The sequence below is a fragment of the Lutjanus erythropterus genome, chromosome 23, assembly GCF_056507025.1.
Source record: "Lutjanus erythropterus isolate fLutEry1 chromosome 23, fLutEry1.hap2, whole genome shotgun sequence".
In the NCBI taxonomy this organism is placed as follows: domain Eukaryota; kingdom Metazoa; phylum Chordata; class Actinopteri; order Lutjaniformes; family Lutjanidae; genus Lutjanus; species Lutjanus erythropterus.
Genome location: NC_139339.1, coordinates 15,663,574 through 15,682,669, shown reverse-complemented (window position 1 = coordinate 15,682,669; position 19,096 = coordinate 15,663,574). Strand labels below are relative to the sequence as shown.

At 39.1% G+C, this 19,096-nt stretch overlaps 1 protein-coding gene across 2 annotated transcripts in view; it reads left to right on the top strand.

Moving 5' to 3' along the window:
* The window catches only part of pacs1b (phosphofurin acidic cluster sorting protein 1b), an 81,110-nt gene that overhangs the window by 44,579 nt on the left and 17,435 nt on the right, over positions 1–19,096 (top strand). For both annotated transcript variants that reach the window (XM_084711592.1, XM_084711590.1), the window contains exons 2-6: positions 5,424–5,511; positions 8,537–8,626; positions 10,888–11,013; positions 16,812–16,956; positions 17,049–17,140. In XM_084711592.1, the coding sequence (XP_084567718.1) occupies positions 5,424–5,511; positions 8,537–8,626; positions 10,888–11,013; positions 16,812–16,956; positions 17,049–17,140 (541 nt within the window). The remainder of the gene's footprint in view (positions 1–5,423; positions 5,512–8,536; positions 8,627–10,887; positions 11,014–16,811; positions 16,957–17,048; positions 17,141–19,096) is intronic.

The following is a 19,096-nucleotide window of genomic DNA, read 5'->3' as shown; positions in this document are numbered from 1 at the left end:
ATTTCCTAGTTGCTGTACAGATTTTTGCCACCATACACTGGTGCACTTGTCTTTGTTCTTGTCTGTTCTTTTGTTCAGATTGATAATTATGTGTAGTGACTGTTGAGGTGTAGTGACAGGCTGTCGAGGAGACGGGGCAGAAAAGTGAGAACTGGACCGGAGAGGAAGTGTTTGTGGCAGACGGACTGTTTTGACCTTTGCCATGTGATTCCCCTCCTCCGATGCGGTGACAAGGACTCTACAGTAACTGTGTGGCAGTCGAGGGTGGAGATGTTTTTTATGAAGTGTTTGTTATGTGAAGTGTTTGGCTGATTGTCTCGTGCAGAGGGATTTAAAGTAGTTAAATGAAGAGTGCAGGGGTCTCCGCTGAGGTGTCCTGGCAATTTTCCTGCAAGAGAAGTGTTGGAAAATTAAAAAAAAAACAGCAGCTAAGGACATCTTTGACTATTATTCCAATTCCTCTTCTCATTTTTCCTCATATTGCTTGTTGTGTGCCTAATAGTGCTTCTGTTATCAGTTGTTTCTTGAGTTAATCTGATAGTCGAAAAGAATGAAGTTAATATTCAGCACGATGCTCTAATGGAAGGTTTGTGTTTCAGCCAAGTCCAGAATGCAGAAATCCCTATGGTACTTGCATCCATTTACTGAGCAGCAATGAAGTACACCTTGGCTATTTACTGTAAGTTTCTCTCAAGGGAAATTTTGAATTTATCCATCCGTTATATCATGCAACTAATGATCCACTGAGCAGTTGATTAAGAGATGAGTTTTGTGCTACAGTAGGCCTCATTACCGTGGTAAATTAACAGACTTCTCTTCAGATTTGAGGCAGCGGACATCATCAGTATGACATCTTATTTGAGTTATGATTCATCATGCTTTAGTTTTGCATGGTTTTAGCACCCTCCAAAAGCTATAACCTACAACTACGACATCAGGGAAAACGTTACAGAGGAGGTACAGACCAGAAACACAGCTTACTAAAACAGTTTCAGCAAAAATTGGGTTGAATCTTCTTCAGAAAAACACTGCAATTATTGCAGCACTATTGAGGTTGTACAAGTGCTCTTGTTTTGAAAACCCTTTGTGAGTATTTATGAGTGCATGTGAATTTTTACTGACCAAAACATGTACTGAGTATTAAACAAGTGTCAAGACCAAAAGGTGGTGTTGAATGTCTTGTTACCTTCATAATCTTAATTATTAATTCCTTGGTCACATAGTTCCTGATTAAAATGGCAGTTTTACCTGTTTTAGGACAATTTTATTAAGGCAAAGTTCACTTAAAAACTAGCTTTTTTGGTTAAAGCTGGGGTAAGCTGTGCTGAAGAAAGAGGGTTTCTCATGTTTTTGGAATGAGTCTCAACTATCAGCTATCATCTAGACTTTTTAAAGCCTGTGAACAGAGCTGAGAGGAGGAGCAAAGGTCTTGTTTTCCCCACTTTAATTACATTATGCTTCAAGGTTATTATGGATCTTTTGTCCAATGAAGCCAGAAATAAACTGCCCACCCAACTTTAAATGGAAAAAGAGCTTTTATGGAGCCATTGAAGTCCCACAAGATGAGCAGTATATGTAAGATATTAACTTGAATTTGTGCAAACTAATAAGTAACTTGTGGGCACATGATTAAAAGAGTTGTAAAAGTATTTTCAGGACATCCAAACATCTTATTTTTGTAGCGGTACCAAAACTAGGTTCTCCTGTCAGCACTAATATTGTGCTTTGGTGTCATTTAGAGCTGAAACAAATTAATCAGCTTTAATCAACTTTTTGATAATTGAATGAATGAGATAGGGTCTTAATTTCTGAACCAGCCCTACACTCTTCTTTGTCAGTCTGTTGGATTGGAAGACAGATCAGTGTATAGACAGATTGCCCCCCCGCCCTCTTGCCCCCCTAATGGCTGACCTCAGGTGCTTCAAACCCGTCCCAAATCGACCCCTGGCACCCGTCCTCTTCTGCCTCCTCTCCACCTTAATTCACTCCTCTCACATCCAGCAGGTGTAAGCAGAAGCTGCCCTTTCTATCAGAAGAAAAAAAATTGATTTGTTTTTATTCATAGGTTTAGCCTCTCCTGCCCACTTTGATCTCGTGCAGAAAGCCTTGGGGAGTGAGGAGGAGGCTCTCGGTGTTTGTCGCCGGGTGTTACAGCGGTTGCATCAGCCTGTTGGGCCACTTGTCCGGTTCAGTGTTGGGATGTGAGCGCTGAAAGAAAGATGAAAGGCAGTAAGTGGGGTGGATTTGGAGGATGGCCCGGGTGAGATGAGAGGGAGCTGAGGGTGGAGAGGTGTGTTTAGAAGAGGGATGTAATTTTTCTGTCCACTCTGTCTGCCTTTAATCTTTATACTTGTCATTAAGGTTGCATTAGGAGTTGGAGTGCGTGTGTCTGTGTATCAGCACTTGTCTCTAGATGTCCTGTCTGGACTATTGATCTTTGTTGGGTAGGGATGAAACAATATATCATATATTGCAATCTCACAATAAAACAAAGTCTCCATACCAAAACTAGACTGTGACGGTACATTCCCTGGTATTACATGATCAATTATTTTATTTTTTATTTTTATTTAATAAAAAAATTAAAAATAATAATAATAATATATATATATATATATAACTACCAGTGACTGCTGCATTGCTTTTGTTGCAGTTGTATATACATAATTCAAACATTCATGGCCAAAGACAGTTCACAGCAGGTTTTTGTACATACTTATTTATTTATCTGTCGAGTTAAATGAACAGAACAGAATACTTTTCAATACCACATTGTTTAAAGTAATACAATACTAACACTCAATAGCATCAAAAGTACCAAAGCCATGAAAAAGAAAAGATCTAAGTGCTTATTTAAGACGTCAGTTCAGTTTCTATTGTCCTGCCTGACATTTGGCTTGCAGCAAAACCAGACAGTGTTCAGTGACTTTTTCTGTACCAGCACTGTGAGCAGGTTGTTAATAAATTTTGTGTGCCTATGACTTATTTTTTGTCATGGTATAGAAAGAGGTATCTTTTTTTAAATGTGTTTATTTTTTACTATACTGAGTTTAAAATGCTGCTGTTGTGAGAACCCTACGTGGAGCACACACCACAGCCAGCGCAGCGGGGATTGGTTGGTAATAGTAGTTTACCCCTGGGAAACTTAGATGCATAGTAGTGGTTCGGTTTGGGGAAAATTTGACAAATTTTAAAAGCTGCAACGTAATGTCTCATTTATGACAAGTATAATGTGTAATTGTCAAATATGTATTGCATTTTCTTCTTCTCTCTTGGAAAAAAAAGCCACTCTTCGCTGTTTTATCTCTGCAGTGTCAGACGGTTCATCTCTTTCTCAACACATCGTGTCGGCGCCTGTCATCCCCAGATCTCTATTCTTGTTGTTGATGTGTCCCTCAATTTTCATGTCTCTGCTTCCTCCCTGTGTCTTCTCTCTTTGTCTGACTGCTTGCTTGTTTCCTCCTCTCTGTGTTCATCTCTGTCTCTACATCTCCTCCTTTTTGTATTTGTTATTTCCCTCTATCTCCCTTCCCTGTCCTTTTATTCTCGTTTCTCTCTTTGCTCCTTTGTCAGCCTGTCTGTCTTTGCCTTTTCCCTGCATATCATCCTTTGACATAATATTCTTTGTCTATCTTTGTATTTTTCCTATGTTTCCACCTCAGGCAGCCCCAGCAGGTCTATTTTAGTGGTTTACTTTCTGTCTCTAAAGCCCTGGAGATGAATTATTGAACAGACTGACCCCTGGCTGCACAGCTGCTGTTTGGGTGTGGTGTGTGTGTGTGTGTGTGTGTGTGTGTGTGTCTCTTTTCTCCGTTTCCATTTCAGTTTGTGAAGTGCTTCTCGTCTTGTACGTCTGTTTGTGTTTTTGAACAATTTAAGCGCTTCTGTCTCCGTGTTTTTTTTGTTTGTATTTTTTTGTGCTGTTTTTGTGTGTTAAGCAGCAGGAAACTTGCGTCCGAGGTGCAAATCGTACTTACATAAGCTCTTGTTTCTTCGGCATTTCTCAGATGGAAGTCATCCAGTAGGATAATTTTGTATGTGTGTTGTGTGCACTGACGCAAGTGTTGGCTTCAGATATTTTTTACAAAAATAGCAAACCATTTTCAGTCCCATCGTGGGCCAAATTGAATCTTTTTTTAACAGCTTGTCATCTGATAGAACACAAAGCTGCACTTTAAGCCTCATCAAATGTCACTTTTAATTTTATTTTTGCTTCTTTTTCTGCCTTGATGGTGCCCTGGAGAGTTAGACAGTGAAGATGAAGCAGAAAGGAGATGACACATTATCAGGGTTACATGACATCAGTGCATACATTTGGTTTGTCTTATGCAGTTGAACGCCCAGAATGATGACCCATATATAGTTATTTTAGGTACACCTAGGTCAGTGTTTCCCAAACTTCTTACAGTCCCTTACCCCTTCAGATGTTCCACACCCAGCTACTTAACCCCACCACCCACCCACTCTTATATTAATTTTTTAAATGTTTGTAAGCTCCCTCCACTCCTGCGTTACCTTGTGAGGCAGCTTTTAGCACTGATTCTTACCTTTTTACGGATTGGTGTTTTTTTCCTGACAAAGTCGAGATGTAGTGTTTCCTCTGTCAGTTACATGAATAGGCTGCTTCCCATCAATCCTTGGTTCATATTAATAACTTATTTATTAACTGTCAGGTATTGCATCAGGAGAGGGAAAAGTCATATCAGCGCTTCCCTAATATCTTATTTTTGCTCACTGATCTCCTCTATTTCCACTATTAATAATTTTAATGTATATAGATCAAATTGCCAGAGTTTTCCTCTACTTTGTGCATTTTACCCATAACTTTTAAACTCCAGCTGTTGCTCTTTTCCAGCACTTCCACCTTTTGACTTATGAATGAGAATTGGCTCATTTCTTTACAGAAAGGCAGTGTGATGGCACTAATGACTGTTCTTCCAGTTAAACTGTGATTTATTTGTCTACAGGATGTTTTTTCAAAGCTTCAAAGCCAAACACAGTTTGGAAGCACAGTTGATGATATGGAGCAAAAGATATACAGCAGAGGTCCAGAAAGTTTTGAGGTTCTGAAGATGATGTTTTGCTGCTGTTTTACTTTTACCTTTCATTCTTTTATGTTGTTTGCAGTTGCAATATGTAGCAAAAGCTCTTTTTATGTATCATCAATCATAAATAAACTGGTTTCCAGATGTTTGTCCTCTCAGTTTTCACCATCTTTTGACAACTTCTCATCCATATTGCATTTTTCAGACAACTAATGTTCATCACAGGTGATGGTATAAGCAGGGAAGTAAGGAACACAGAAATCTTGAGCGGGTAGCTCACCTCCATAGAGAATGAAGGGACCACTGCTGACTTGTTGATCAGGCTGCTCAAATGCCACAATATTTTCTAATCCAAGTCCTCTTTCCATTTGTCTACAGGCTCTTCAACCTGACTCTGAAGAAGCTGATCATGCTGAAGGAGCTGGATAAAGACCTCACCTCTGTGGTCATCGCTGTCAAACTGCAGGTATGAGATATCTTTCTGCAGTCAGACAGTGAAACTGACCAAATATAACTAACAGCAGCAGCAGCAGGTGGGAGAAACCATACATTCCTTTCTGCTAAAATGGACACTTCTGTTGGCAGGACATGGAAATATAATCCAGTGTAATGTGAAATGATGCTGAGGTTGAAAAATAATGTAGGTTAAAATTGCAGTAGTTTAGAAATTGCACTTAGAGATGGTAGAAGTAGCCTAATAAAAGTAAAATTCAGGAAACGAGGATATGTATATCTTCTATGCCCTTTAATTTGTATTTTTATGGTCCTCGACTCACTAAATCTAAAAAAAAAGTAAAATTCATTGTCTCATCATAGCAACAACAGTAATAAAATATTAAAATCCTGATGTGAAAGGAAAAATTCACCACTTTTTATGCGCATTGCTAATCAGTGTTGATGATAAATGTAGTCCATTAAAGAGTTCTGCTCACAGAGCCGTGCAGCAGTGTACTGGGGTGAGCGATGTATTTAAATTTTCCAGCCGGTGACCATCAGTCATCAACCAGCCACCGTCAGCCCATCAACAGGTGATAGGCAATATTTTCAACCTCACCCCCTTCCTGTCGTCCGTCGTCTTGAGTCTGAGCTGGAAGATGTATGCAAGCGGTGATGTTATGTACGTTACGTTCTGTTACATTCACTGTGTGGTTCACAAGAAGACAAGTGTGTAGATCAGGTCAGGTTGCAGAATAATAATCACTGAAAGGCTGTGTGTTGTGTTTGCTACCACAGAAAAGTAATAAATGTCCCTGTTATTACACGTTGATGCAGCTGCAGAGCTGATCTTAGCTAATCAGCAGATACAAGCCAGCTGCATGATCTGCAACCAAAAAAATACGTGATCAATCATGTCATGGTGTTTATTTCTCTAGCTGTAGCTTCCAACTCCACAGCTCTCAACTCAACTTTTCAAACTATGGACAAACTTATTTCTTCATTTGCCTATATTTTCCATCAGCACTGACTGGACATTCACATGAAGAGTGTTGAAATTTACCCTTATAGGCAACCAAAGAATGCCAGAATAAGTATTTAATAAGTGATTTTTGTTTTAACTGTATGAATGCAGTATCAACACCTGACTACAGGGAAGACGTTTTTTCATGTTTACTGAATTAATGTTTGCAATGCCTAATTAAACTTTCCTGGAAAAAGATAAAGTTCTATTTAGTCAACGTTTTTTCAAGCTCAGCTTTAATTCAGCAATTATTTCTTCAGCTTTGATCAGCAAAATTGTATTTCAAGACTTGAATTTAACGTTCATTAAGTGTACCAAACCAGTAGATGCTGAAATGTTGCTGAACAAACCAGAAATTCAGTGTTTTTTTCCAGGTTTTGTTGATTGTTTTGTTGAGTCAGGTTATTGGATCTGGGCACCCTTCCTCCTCTTTGTTTACAGCCAAAACTCTTTCTGCAAATCCTCCACAGTTGTGTTTTCTTAAACTTGAGGATAGCCCTTTTTTAAATGTTTCTTTGAATTTAAAGTCCATTATTCAATTTCTTACAATTTAACACCTTTCTGACAGCAGAGGCAGCCAAGATAACATGGATAAGTTCCAAAAACACAATGTACAACCCCATTTCCAAAATGTGGGGAGGTTGTGTAAAGCGTAAATAAAAACAGAATGCAATCATTTGAAGTAGACTTGTATTCAATTGAATGCAGAGATAAGATACATAGTTCATTGCCATGTCTACAAATGCAAGTTAAGACTCTACCAAGCAAAGTGAAAGCCAAAAATCAGCAACATCCACAAACGCTGCAGATTTCTCTGGGCTCGAGCTCATCTGAGATGGACTGATGCAAAGTGTAAAAGTGAACAGTAGAAGTGCCCTATATAGACCACTCCTGACCATTCCATTATTAGAAGTTGGTCATTATTAGGACCTTATATCATTTGTATCTGGCCCACAGCAGCCTGATCAATTTCTCATGTGGCCCCCCAGGAAAATTAATTGCCCATCAGTGTAATAGACTGTCCTGCCTGAAAATGTGTGGTGCATTATGAAGCACAAAATACAACAACAGAGACCCCGGACTGTTGGGCACCTGAAGTCATGTATTAAGCAAGAATGAGAAAGGATTTCAATTTCAAAACTCAAACATAATTTGTGTCCTCAGTTCTCAAATGCTTACTGAGTGTTGTTAAAAGAAAAGGTGAAATAACACGGTGGTAAACATGCTCCTACTCCAACTTTTTCGGAACATGTTGCAGGCATCAAATTCAGAATGAGTGTATATTTACAAAAGCAATGAAGTTAATGAGTTTGAACTTTAAATATCTTGTCTTTCTATTCAATTGAATATAGCTCAAAACATTTTTCCAAATCACTGCATTCTGTTTTAGACAACATTAGAACTTTTTTGGAACTGGAGTTGTATATTGTCAGATTTGGTCCGCTGTTATTCCACAAAATACAGTTAGGATATGAAAGAGTTTATCAAATGTCCTTTGTTTTTCCCTCGCCCTTTTAATTTGCTCTGTCTTCAGCATCTTGTTCCCTAATTGAAGAAAACCAACAAATTCCTTGTTGACACAGAATACAATTTATGTTGTATAAATTCCTCTTTAATGCTGTGGCTCCACTCCCAGTTTCTGCTCCTTGGCTTGTTTTCTTCTCTTCACCATCTCCATCTTGTTTTCTATCTAAGTAAACCAATATACTCTCTCTGTTTCTGGCACATAATACACTTTAAGCTGTTTTAATTCTTCTTCCATGCTGCTGCTGTTGCCACTTGCTCAATCCCCCCCCCCCGTTCCTTCCTATCAGTCAGTTTCCTCCTCTTCACCTCCCTCTTTCCCGACCTCCTTTTGCTCCCACGTTTCCCTCACTGCATGCGGTTGATGAGAGTTCATTGTTTTGACTCTGCTGGAGTCGACCGGGGCATGCTAACAGTAATCTTTCCATCTTTCCCTGCTTTCTTTCCCCGCTCTCATGGCGTTCTTTCTTTTGTCTTTTCTCTCCTCCTCCTCCTGTCGCTTATTCAGGGCTCCAAGCGGATCCTGCGCTCCAACGAGATCCTGCTGTCCTCAGCGGGGCTGACAGAGACCGACCTGCAGCTCACCTTCTCCCTGCAGGTAAACACGAGGGTTCAGTGGGGTCAGGTGTCTGTCAGTTGGAAGCAAACAAAAGCTTTGTTCTTGTAGTTTTGTTTGGTTTGTTTCTGTTTAATATTTTAAACTCTAAAAGTGTCCTTGTTTTTCGATAGGAGATTATATTGGATGTGGAATTATTCTCATTGAACAGGTCGAAAGGGTAATTAAAAAATCATTCAGTCAAATCAAACTTTTTTCAGTAGAAAAGTCACACCGGAAGTATCTGTCCTTTCAGCCAGTGGTTGGCGGCTTCAGCAATTAGCGATTTTTACCAAAACTGAGCCATCTTAAACCTCATACCTAAATATAATCCTTGGGTCTTTGGAACTTGCTGATTCACTTGCCTTATAGACTTCATTCAGGGCAAAAACAAGAACAGTCGACAGCCTTACCAGCTGTTCTGTGAGACTGTATTTTGGCACAGCAATATTTTGAGTAAAATGATAATATCAGCATGCTGATATAAGTGTTATAAATTTGTTTTATTGTGGACATCATCATCATCAGCCAATTTCATCACTCAGTCATATACTGGACCTTAAAACAGTCACAACTTTTCAGAATTGACTCAGTGGAATTTGTTGCAGAAGGGGGAAAGAAATTTAATTGCCACAAGCCACTAAAAAATCTTTTGAGGCTTTTAAATTCCTGACACTATTTTCTAATAAGGTAAAAAGAAAGCATGCAAGTTTTTTTTAAAATGTGGTCACAACTTTATGCTATTTTTGGCGTTTTAGCATCAGACAGTCCCTCCAGGAAGTTGTGATCGTGACAGTTAACACAAATTCAACCCTTTATAAATTTGTGCTCGTTGTTTTGACTGAGTTTGAGCTGCAAAAAGATTTTGCTTCTTTGTGAAAAACCCACCAGGTGCACTTCTTCATTTACAAATAAAACATATTTTGTTAGAATTTTTGTAATCCTGAGCCTTTTGGTAAGATAATTAAGAAAAGTGCTGTTTTATTCTCACTGGAACAATTTACCATTTTAATGAATTACACAAAAATAAAAACAAACAAACCAAAAAAACCCCAACCTTTTAAGCAATTTTTGCTTGCTCCCAAAATTTTGTAGCAAAAAATATCTAAAAGATCACAACATGCTTCAGATTATTATCATTTTTTTTTTTTTAAGAAAAGCTCTTGTCAGGCATTTTGGGCAGCAGCAAGTCTAAAAGCAGCCATTGGAACCTGGAGAGAGCCTTGTGTTATTTGTTTCTGTCTAAAGCATCTCTATCTGCTATAAACTGTTGATCCAAATCTGAATCTATTAATTTACTTTTTCAAAAATTCAGTGCAATATCCAAATCTCAGAAGCTGTAATTTTTTACTAAAGGAAAAATGTCCTGCAGAGATGCCCTGACCTAAAAATCTTGATCTCTAGATGTCAGAAAACATGTTTGTTTGATACAGGCTCCAACAAATCTCACATCAGCATAATTTTAGTATAATTTTTATTTTTCACTGAAAAGAAAAATTATGATGCAGACATTCCCACAGATCAAGAATCATATAGTAATATGTCAAAATAATAGCAATATCTTTTTTTCTACCATATCAACCAGGAACACAAAATTATTAAAATTGCTGAACAGGTGCAGAGATGCTGCCTATAATAAACATCAGACCCCAGCGTGCATCAACACTCATGCAGGGTTTTACGTTCACTACCTTTGTGCATTCAGGCAGAGCATGGTTAATGTAACTCCCAGAAGGGGTTCTTCTGCTCTAAATTATCCTTTCCAATTTCCATGTTTCTAAATGCTGCTAAAAGGTCAGGGAGTTTCTCTCTCTGGATCTTAGTGAGTGCAGTGAGGCAGACATTATACATTATACATAAAACTATCTACAGCAGCAGCAGCAGCAGCAGCACTGCAGACAGGAAGCTTATTAAAACCGAGGAGCAGAGTGATTTCATGGCTTTGAACATTGTAACAGGAGTCGGTTTTGTTCCATTTATAGTGCAGCCGGTGAGAACCTTAATGATGGGTTATGTCATTGTTCGGATGTGACCAAGTGGTTCGACACCTCAGGACATCGGAGCCAGGTCAGCGGGTGTGAGCTCCTTATGCAACAAGCCAGTTACATCGGCCTAATCATTATGACCCTGGAAACAAATGTTATCTCTTTATCAGTCTGCATCTGAACCTGTCTAGCAAGTCAGCCACCCCTCTGTCAGCTGTTTCTGTGCTGGCTGTGCATGTGTTCGCTCATGTGTGTATTTGTGTGTACTTGTACCCGCAGTACCCACATTTCTTGAAGAGGGACGCCAACAAGCTTCAGATCATGCTGCAGCGACGGAAGCGATACAAGAACCGGACCATTCTGGGCTACAAGACCCTGGCCCTGGGTCTCATCAACATGGCTGAGGTATCACAACTCTTAGTGCAACATGGAGGTTGAAGAGGAAATCTATTTGTTGGAACTCTCAGTCTGTGATGTTCAGTGCCCTACAGAAGTGATTTCATGTTGTGGTGTGGTGATTTCTTTCTTTTCTCATTTCTCTCTTGTTGCAGTTAGCATCCCACTTTTTTCTGAATGCCTATAAAGCTCTGGATTTATCACATTTAGGCAAGAGTATAGAATTTGGTAGGGATGGTAGGGGCATGTCCCTCCAATATCGAGCCACTACTGAATTGTCTCTAGTAATAGTTTTGATGAAAAAGAAAAAAAAAATTTAACCACTGTTGTCCAGCACTCTGTGTCTAGCCAGTGTTAGTTAGTGTGTCTGTGCAAAAGCAGGTGCAAAACAAAGGGCTGCAGCCATGCAACATTACACTCACAGAGTAATAAGTATAGAGAAAAGGCACGTTAAAATATTTTCCACATGAATGGTTGATTTGTGGTTACAGGGTATGTGGAGGAACGGCTGCATACATGCGTTCAAAGCTCCTGCTCGGTGCATTTTTGTGTATTTTCAGCTCAGCGCACCTTCAGCAGCAGCAGCAGATGGAGGTTGAGCTGCATGTTGGAGGGCACGTCAGCTGCGAGTTGTTGAGTCAGCGGAGTCTCACCCTCTTCAGCCAGACAAATGTCCCAGCAGATCTGAGCTGTTGACCCAACAAACTACTGGTCACAGGCTCATTTCCCTAAACGTGCAGCCTCTGCCGTCTGCTTCAGTCCAACCGCAGTTTAAATTTATTTTCGTGTCATTGAAAAGTGATTTCTAACCTAATATCGACCAGAATAAAGGAAACGGTCTTCTCTCATCTATTCTCTTATATTCCTCCTTTTGTCATTTGGAAACTTTTATTAGCACTGACCTTCATTTAACCTTCTTCTAAACTCAATTCTAGGAAGTGCACTTTAAAATCAAACCTGGATTTTGATCTTTGGCCCGGCGTTCTGTTCTCGGGCGCCATAAATGTCGCCATGAATCACACTTCCAATTAAATATTAGCCTCTTCTGCCAAAAGCCTCTCGCATTCTCCGTCTCTCACAATATGAAACCTTTATAAAAAGGGCTGTGATTAATGACTGTGTGTCTGTTCACATGTGGATGCTCCTTGTTCCTTTACGAATGCCTGCTGGTGGCTTTTCATCGGCTGGGTCTGTAAGAGAAATCAGAATTATTTACAGCGTAAAACACCTTGAGCAAACTGGCTCACCACAAAAGACTTTATGGAGAGAAAAGGACGTAAGTAGAGACAGAATCAAGAAATAGGTTTGGTCTACAGGATGTTTGCACTCTGAGTTGTTTATCAAGAGTAAATTAAACCAAATACAACAGTAGAATAAGCTGATAGAGTTTATGACTAAAGACTTTATTCTTGTTAGTGGTTGACCAATATGGGTTTTTCGATTCTGATGCTGATATTTAGAGAGCAGTGACATCATTGGTTGATATACAAACCTCAACTCCTTAAAAGTTGGGACATTGTGTAAAACTGAAAAAATAATATATAATAATATAATAAAAATACAATGATTTACAAAAACTTTTTGACCTGTAATACAATCAGTACAAAGACAAGATAGTTAATGTTCAGACTTTCTTAATTCTTAATTTGATTAAGAATTCCGAGAAAAGTTGGGACATCACCTTTTCTTTAAACAACACTCAGTAAGTGTTCAGGAACCGAAGACACTAATTGTTGAGTTTTGAAAGTAAAATTCTTTCCAATTCTTGCCTGATGTCTGACTTCAGGTGCTCAACAGTCTCTGTTGTCGAATTTTCTGATTCATAATGCACCACACATTAGGCTTTGGCGGTATCTATTTTTTCAAACCTTCATACCCTCCTGACATTTTACTGGGGTATTATGAGGGTGTTTTTGTGAAGCTTGTTTAAAACATCTCAACTAGACCAGTACCGGTGCACCACTATACTTAATACTCCCTCAACATAGGTGGAGCTGGTCACCATTGGGTCACTATTCCCACATCTGGTACATTTACAGATGCAGATTATCTCAAAATGCCACATAATCGGCCAACCGATTAATTGGTCTTTCACGTGAAGCCAAACTGTCAGCCCTTTTTTTAATCTAAAACAGCATGTTACCCTGGTCTTTGTGATGCCTGCTGACTGTCTAAAGCTGCTCCTCCATGTAAAATAGTCAAATTTTATTCATGAAGCTCTTTCAGCAGACAGGTTCGGCTACAAAGAGCTTTACAGAGGGCAAAGGACACAAATACAGACCCGTACGCATGACAGGTTCAAACTCATTTCCTTCACTGACACAGTAAAAGTCTCTGCAGCATGAACTCTGCTGGTGCATCCTGCCCAGAGCTGTGTGTGTGTGTGTGTGTGTGTGTCAGAAAAATAATATGCTATAGGGAACACACTCAGGTTTTCACTTCATACTTTCCTATCCGAAATGTCATTTTGATGGCGCTGAGCTTCTTTAATATGACAGGTAGTGTCCACTGACCCAGCAGGTACTGTGAGGATGAACTGTTGAACCTAAACATTCAGAAAGAGATTTGTACTTTGTGAGAGCTTAAGTTAATAATCAAACTCCTCAAAATGGAAACATTGTAAAGTACAGCCACAAGAATTGTTGCACCATATTTTTGTTTTTAATTATGGCAAATGTGTTTTTATTATGCTGAGAAATGGTCAACAAGATCCAGAAATCATCTTCAAATTTGTTGAGACATTTTAAGAATAACAGTGAAGCAGTTTTTCTGCAATCACTACCCATAAAAAGAAACTTTAAAAGGCTCCCAGAGTTCGTATTTTCTCCAAACACTTGCATCGCATTTTTCTCTCCCCATATGACTTCATTATGCGACATCATGTAAGTCTTGACTTTTTCCTTTTAGTTAGCATTTGCATAACATCACCTTCCTCTGCTTCAAATATCCTCTTTTGCTTCCTCACGGCCACCCCAGAGCACAAAATGCTGTGCAGGAATGGAAAGTGGCAATACTCACACTTAAAAACTGTAATTATCAGCGTGATAAAAGTATGTTTTAAAAAGAATTCACTGCATGTTGTTTAGCAATAATGTACCACATTAGTCAAGGCTGTAGTTTATCTCTGCAAGCTCTTTTTATGCCTCCATGCTGGTGACAGCTGTGTCTGGAGGTATCATGTTCTCGATTTGCGTGTACAACTCATTTTTAAGAACTTGATATCTCAAGAGCTCCTGAACAGATTTTTTAAACATTTGGCACAAAAGTCCACCTGGACTCAACAATGAACTGATTAGATTTTGGTGTTCTAAGGTCACTGTGGTGTCATGCCCATCGAAGTCTTGTGAACACAGCATTTCAAGAACATCTTGACAGATTTTCTTCAGATCTGGTACAAAAATCCACTTGGACTCAACAATGAACTGACTAGGATTTTGGAGGTCAGTGGTCAAAGACACTATGACCTTACGTCTGTCACATTTTTGTGAATGCAATATCTCAGAAACACCTGGACAGAATGTCTTCCATTTAGGTACAAACGTCCACTTGGACTCAAGGATGAATTGATTAGATGTTTGGTGGTCACAGGTCAAGGTCACTATGACCTAATGTCCGTCCCACTTTTTATTAGACTCCTTTACAGTCCTCAGTACATATTTTGTGCAAACCCTGGAGAGACATGGCTGTAAACTGCAACTTGACTGGTTTGCAGGGGCATACAACCACGAAACAGTGGTTCCAGTTTAAAATGAAATTTTAAAAACTAATGGCATCATTTCAGAAGATGAACCTGCAGAAAATCCATCAGTGGATTTCATGGAGTGGAAAAAAAATCAAATTCAAATTACACCAGAGTGTCTCATTAAATATGTACATTGCATCTTCGTGATGTTTGCCGCCTTGTCAGATTTGCATAATTGTCTCTCTGACTGGAAGATGGTTAAAATTAGCTGGTGCTGGAAGGTCTAAAAAAGCTACCGACAGCATCTGCAGGTTAGCTGAACTTCAGCCAAGTGAATGGATGTACAGCAGTAATGTCTGTCTTTAATGTGTGGCTAAGGCTGTCTCTGTAATAAGCTGCTCAGACTTCATTAACTCTCTGAGTGTGACCAGACTGCTGAGAGAGGCTGGTTGTCACTCAGTTAGCTGCACAAACACACACACACACACACAGAGGAGGCGACGTCGTGATGCTGCTGTTTGCCGCAGAGAGAAATTATATTTGCTGCCTCACATGTTCATGTTTTCTCTGTCGTCGTGGTGACAGGCTCTGGTTTTGTTAATCCCTGACTGCTATTTTTGTTTATCGTCTTCAGCCTCCTTTTTTCTCTGCTCGTTCCATTATCATCGTCGTCTTCTCAACATCTGTTTCATGTCTGTCCTCGTTTCTCCTCTCACTGCTGTCTAACCTGTGTTTCTCTCTGTCTACAGAGCCTTTATTTATGCCTCTCTTCTTCTTTCTCCTCTTCCTCCAGTTTAAATCATAGCCACTGTTTATCTCTGCTGTGTGTGTACGCGGACCGCACTTTGAAATAAGTCTCAAGAACAAAGAACCGTACTGACTCTTCAAATATTCATTTATTTCTGCTAGAAAAGTTAAAATGAAAAAACTTCACAAACTCTGGCTTTTGTAGAGTGTTTGCTTAAGAATTCAAATTAAATTCTTTGACATAATCTGTCAAACCAAATATTATTATAGGTGATATTATAGCTGATATTTATCAGCTGGTGCATCCCTACATAAAAGGAATTTGCCCTACTATTTCAAACAATAAACATATTAAGAATTAAATAAAAAATAAAAACCAAGTGCTTCAAAAGTCAAATAACATAAATATAAAAGAGAAAAATTATATTAAAAATATAAAAACATATTATAAAAACAGAAAGTAATGAAGAAAACTATGATAACTTGGACAGAAACTTGCATCTTTCTTATATAAAAGATTCAGAATCCCTGTCTATTGATGACATAGAAAGCCTCTTTGTATTCTCAATAAATATTTTTTTAGATACTCAAGTAGAGGAAGGTGATGGAATAATATTCTGTTGTGATATGAGACTGTGGGCTGCCTCAGGGGCGGTGCTTTGATCTATACCTTCCCTGGGCCACATGTCAAAGATTCCTTGATAATATTCTACCCCGGGCTGTTCCTCAGCCACTGGGGATGCACACACCAGTGAAGTCTGGTCCTGGGCCCAGATAAATGGGGAAGGTTGTGTTAGGGTTGCGTCAGGAAGGTGCATCTGGCAAAAAAAAAAAAACGCCTGAGCCAAATTTAATGTGTGTGTCCCAGTCTGCCAGTGAGCAGATGACCTGCTGTGGCGACCCCTAACAGGTCAGTTGCTTTGTATTGCCAATGTGTGACTGCTAACATCGTAACATAACTTAAGAAATTAGACCTCCTCCTGACTTTCTCAGTTGTTTAAAACAATTTATGTGTGAAGGACTCAGGAACATTTGTGACCTTTATGCATGCTGCAGTCCTGATTGCCTTTCCTCTCTCTTTCCCTACACGTCAACGGTGCGCAACACTGGACCACAACACAAGCCTAACTTTACTCACCTCATCTATCAACATGATGCCTTTCAATCTCGTTTATGTAACGTGCATGAGCAACAGGATGCTGACTGCACTTCACTTAATATCTACTGGTATGATTGATAACAAGGAAAACTCCACATAGTAACTTTGGCTATTGTTTTTCCAGGTTTTAAAGGCCACAGACTAAAGGTTTTAGGTTCTGTAGAAGTCGTAGCTATTTAATGCAGTTCTCTCTGACACTCATCTGTTTTTTCTTTCCAGGTGATGCAGCACCCCAGTGAAGGGGCCCAGGTCCTGGGACTCCACAGCCAGCTGAAGGACGCCTCAGTGCCCGTTGCAGAGATCAGAGTCTACTCCCTGTCCAGCCAGCCCATCGACCACGAGGCGCCCAAAGCAAAGATGTCTGGTGAGCACATTGTCATCTTACTGCATCGCTCTGTGTTTGTCCTCTTGTCTTTCAATACGTCCCCATTCTTTATATGTCTTCTGTCTCTCCAGATCGCTCCCCGGACATCGACAACTACTCTGAAGAGGAGGAGGAGAGCTACTCATCAGAACAGGAAGGTAGCGACGACCCCATTCACGGACAGGTATGTTTGGATAACAAACTATTATTCTAGCAGATGATTAATCTTTCACAAGTCAATTTGTCATTTATCAGTCAACACATTACAGGTGAATCAAGTAAAGATTTTGATTAATAGATCCCACAATGAAACTAACTCAGTTGATCATATTGTTTTATTTAAATATGCAAGTGAGCCATTCTCTAATTAAATATATGCTAATCTTCAGAAATTTCCATTATAGTAATCAGAACATTGGATAAAACCAGGTTCAAAATTTTTGTTTCATTTTGTTGATATATCAGAGTCAAAGGTTCTTACAGAGGTAATTTTAGATATGTCTGTTATTACTCAGAAATTATTCAGAAAATACTGTCAGCAGCCATAAAAAAAAGATTGTCGCCATTCTTAAAATCAGGCTATGAATGATATATGAAGAAACCCCTTTGTAAAAACCTTCAAAATATAGATAAATAAAATAAAATAAAGACAAAGTTAAGATAGTACAGGTGAACAGGGTAAAAACTTGTCATGACTAAGAGATGTGACAATGAAATGAGGCAGCAGTTATTCAGCAACTCCCATGTTCTGCGACAGTAAAATGACTGATTTTGCCAATGGAGTTTTGTTGGTCTGGGGATGAGCAATATGGTTTATATAAAAACAGTTTCCCATCAGAAAAGACTGTCTGACAGTTATGAGCATATTCTAAATAAAGTGTTCACCTAAACTGACATTGATTTATTTAAGTGGGCCTTTTTATTTGGCTGAAATATATTTCATTGCTGACCGTGTCCACAGCAGTACATTGCTTAGCTTTCATGTTCGTACTCCTTGCCATCTACTTTAGGTAACACACTGACTATTGATAAGAACCTCATACAGTCTCACTTCCCATAATCTGAACTATCCCTTTAAAACACTACAGGGGAATAGGGTCATTATTTTATTTTATTATTTTTATTATTTGTATTACATGATTAGATTAGAATTTTCTATTAAAATATGAAAATGAGACATTATCTACTTAAATTAACACCTAAATGTGTTTTTTGGCCATTTTCTTTCCACCAGTCTGAAAGAAGCAAATCAGACCAAAATCTAAATATTGACCAGGGCAATAAAAACACTGGTTTTGTCTGTTGTGCCTAGTCTCGAGCCTTATATGGTAGAAAAATGTATCACATCACCCACAGTTTCCATTGATTTTAATTTTCATTGACATCTGGACATTCCAGCATGTAATAAAGACATGCAAGTTGTCCACTCTGAGTAGTGCAGAACAGGGTATGTACTAAAATATAAACATCCTATCTGCTTTACTACCTGCTGTTGGTTTCAGCAAATATTTTCTCCATATATATGTAAAATAGGCTGTTAAGGTACAGAAAAGTCATCTTTAGAAAATGTGAATCTGTGTTTACCTCATTCACAGTGAACAAGGTCTCTGTGTTTGTCCATCTTAATTCATTCCTGTAACCGAAGTCGAATGAACACGGGATGCCTACATAAACAGACACAAGCAGAGAGCTTCAGGTTTTTTTTATTGTGTCACCTTCTCTCTTGTGGCTTATGAGCGAGAGACGGTGACGGTGTTTGGGGGACATGAGGAGAATCGGCACCCATCGGTGCGAGAGATTGGAGGAGAGAGTGAAAGGAGCAAACAGACAGTGGAGGGAGATAAGAAGGGAGCAACAAGGCTTTAGAGGCTGGATTGAAAAGACTGAAAAGAGGGATGCTGAGCGGTGGGAGATGAGAGGAGGGGGGTGGATGATGCAGGGGTGAGGGAAGCCACTGCAGGACTGGAGCAGTAAGACGAGACAGAATAAAAAGGAAAAGAGCAAATCAGTCACAGCTGGTATTCAGTTTCAGCTAATAGGAAAATTCCGGTTTATAATTAGGATTTTTTTGTAGTGTAGTAAAAAGATGTTGAAGTGAAGAAGCATGAGAGGTCAGATGATCATAGGACTGTTCACATAT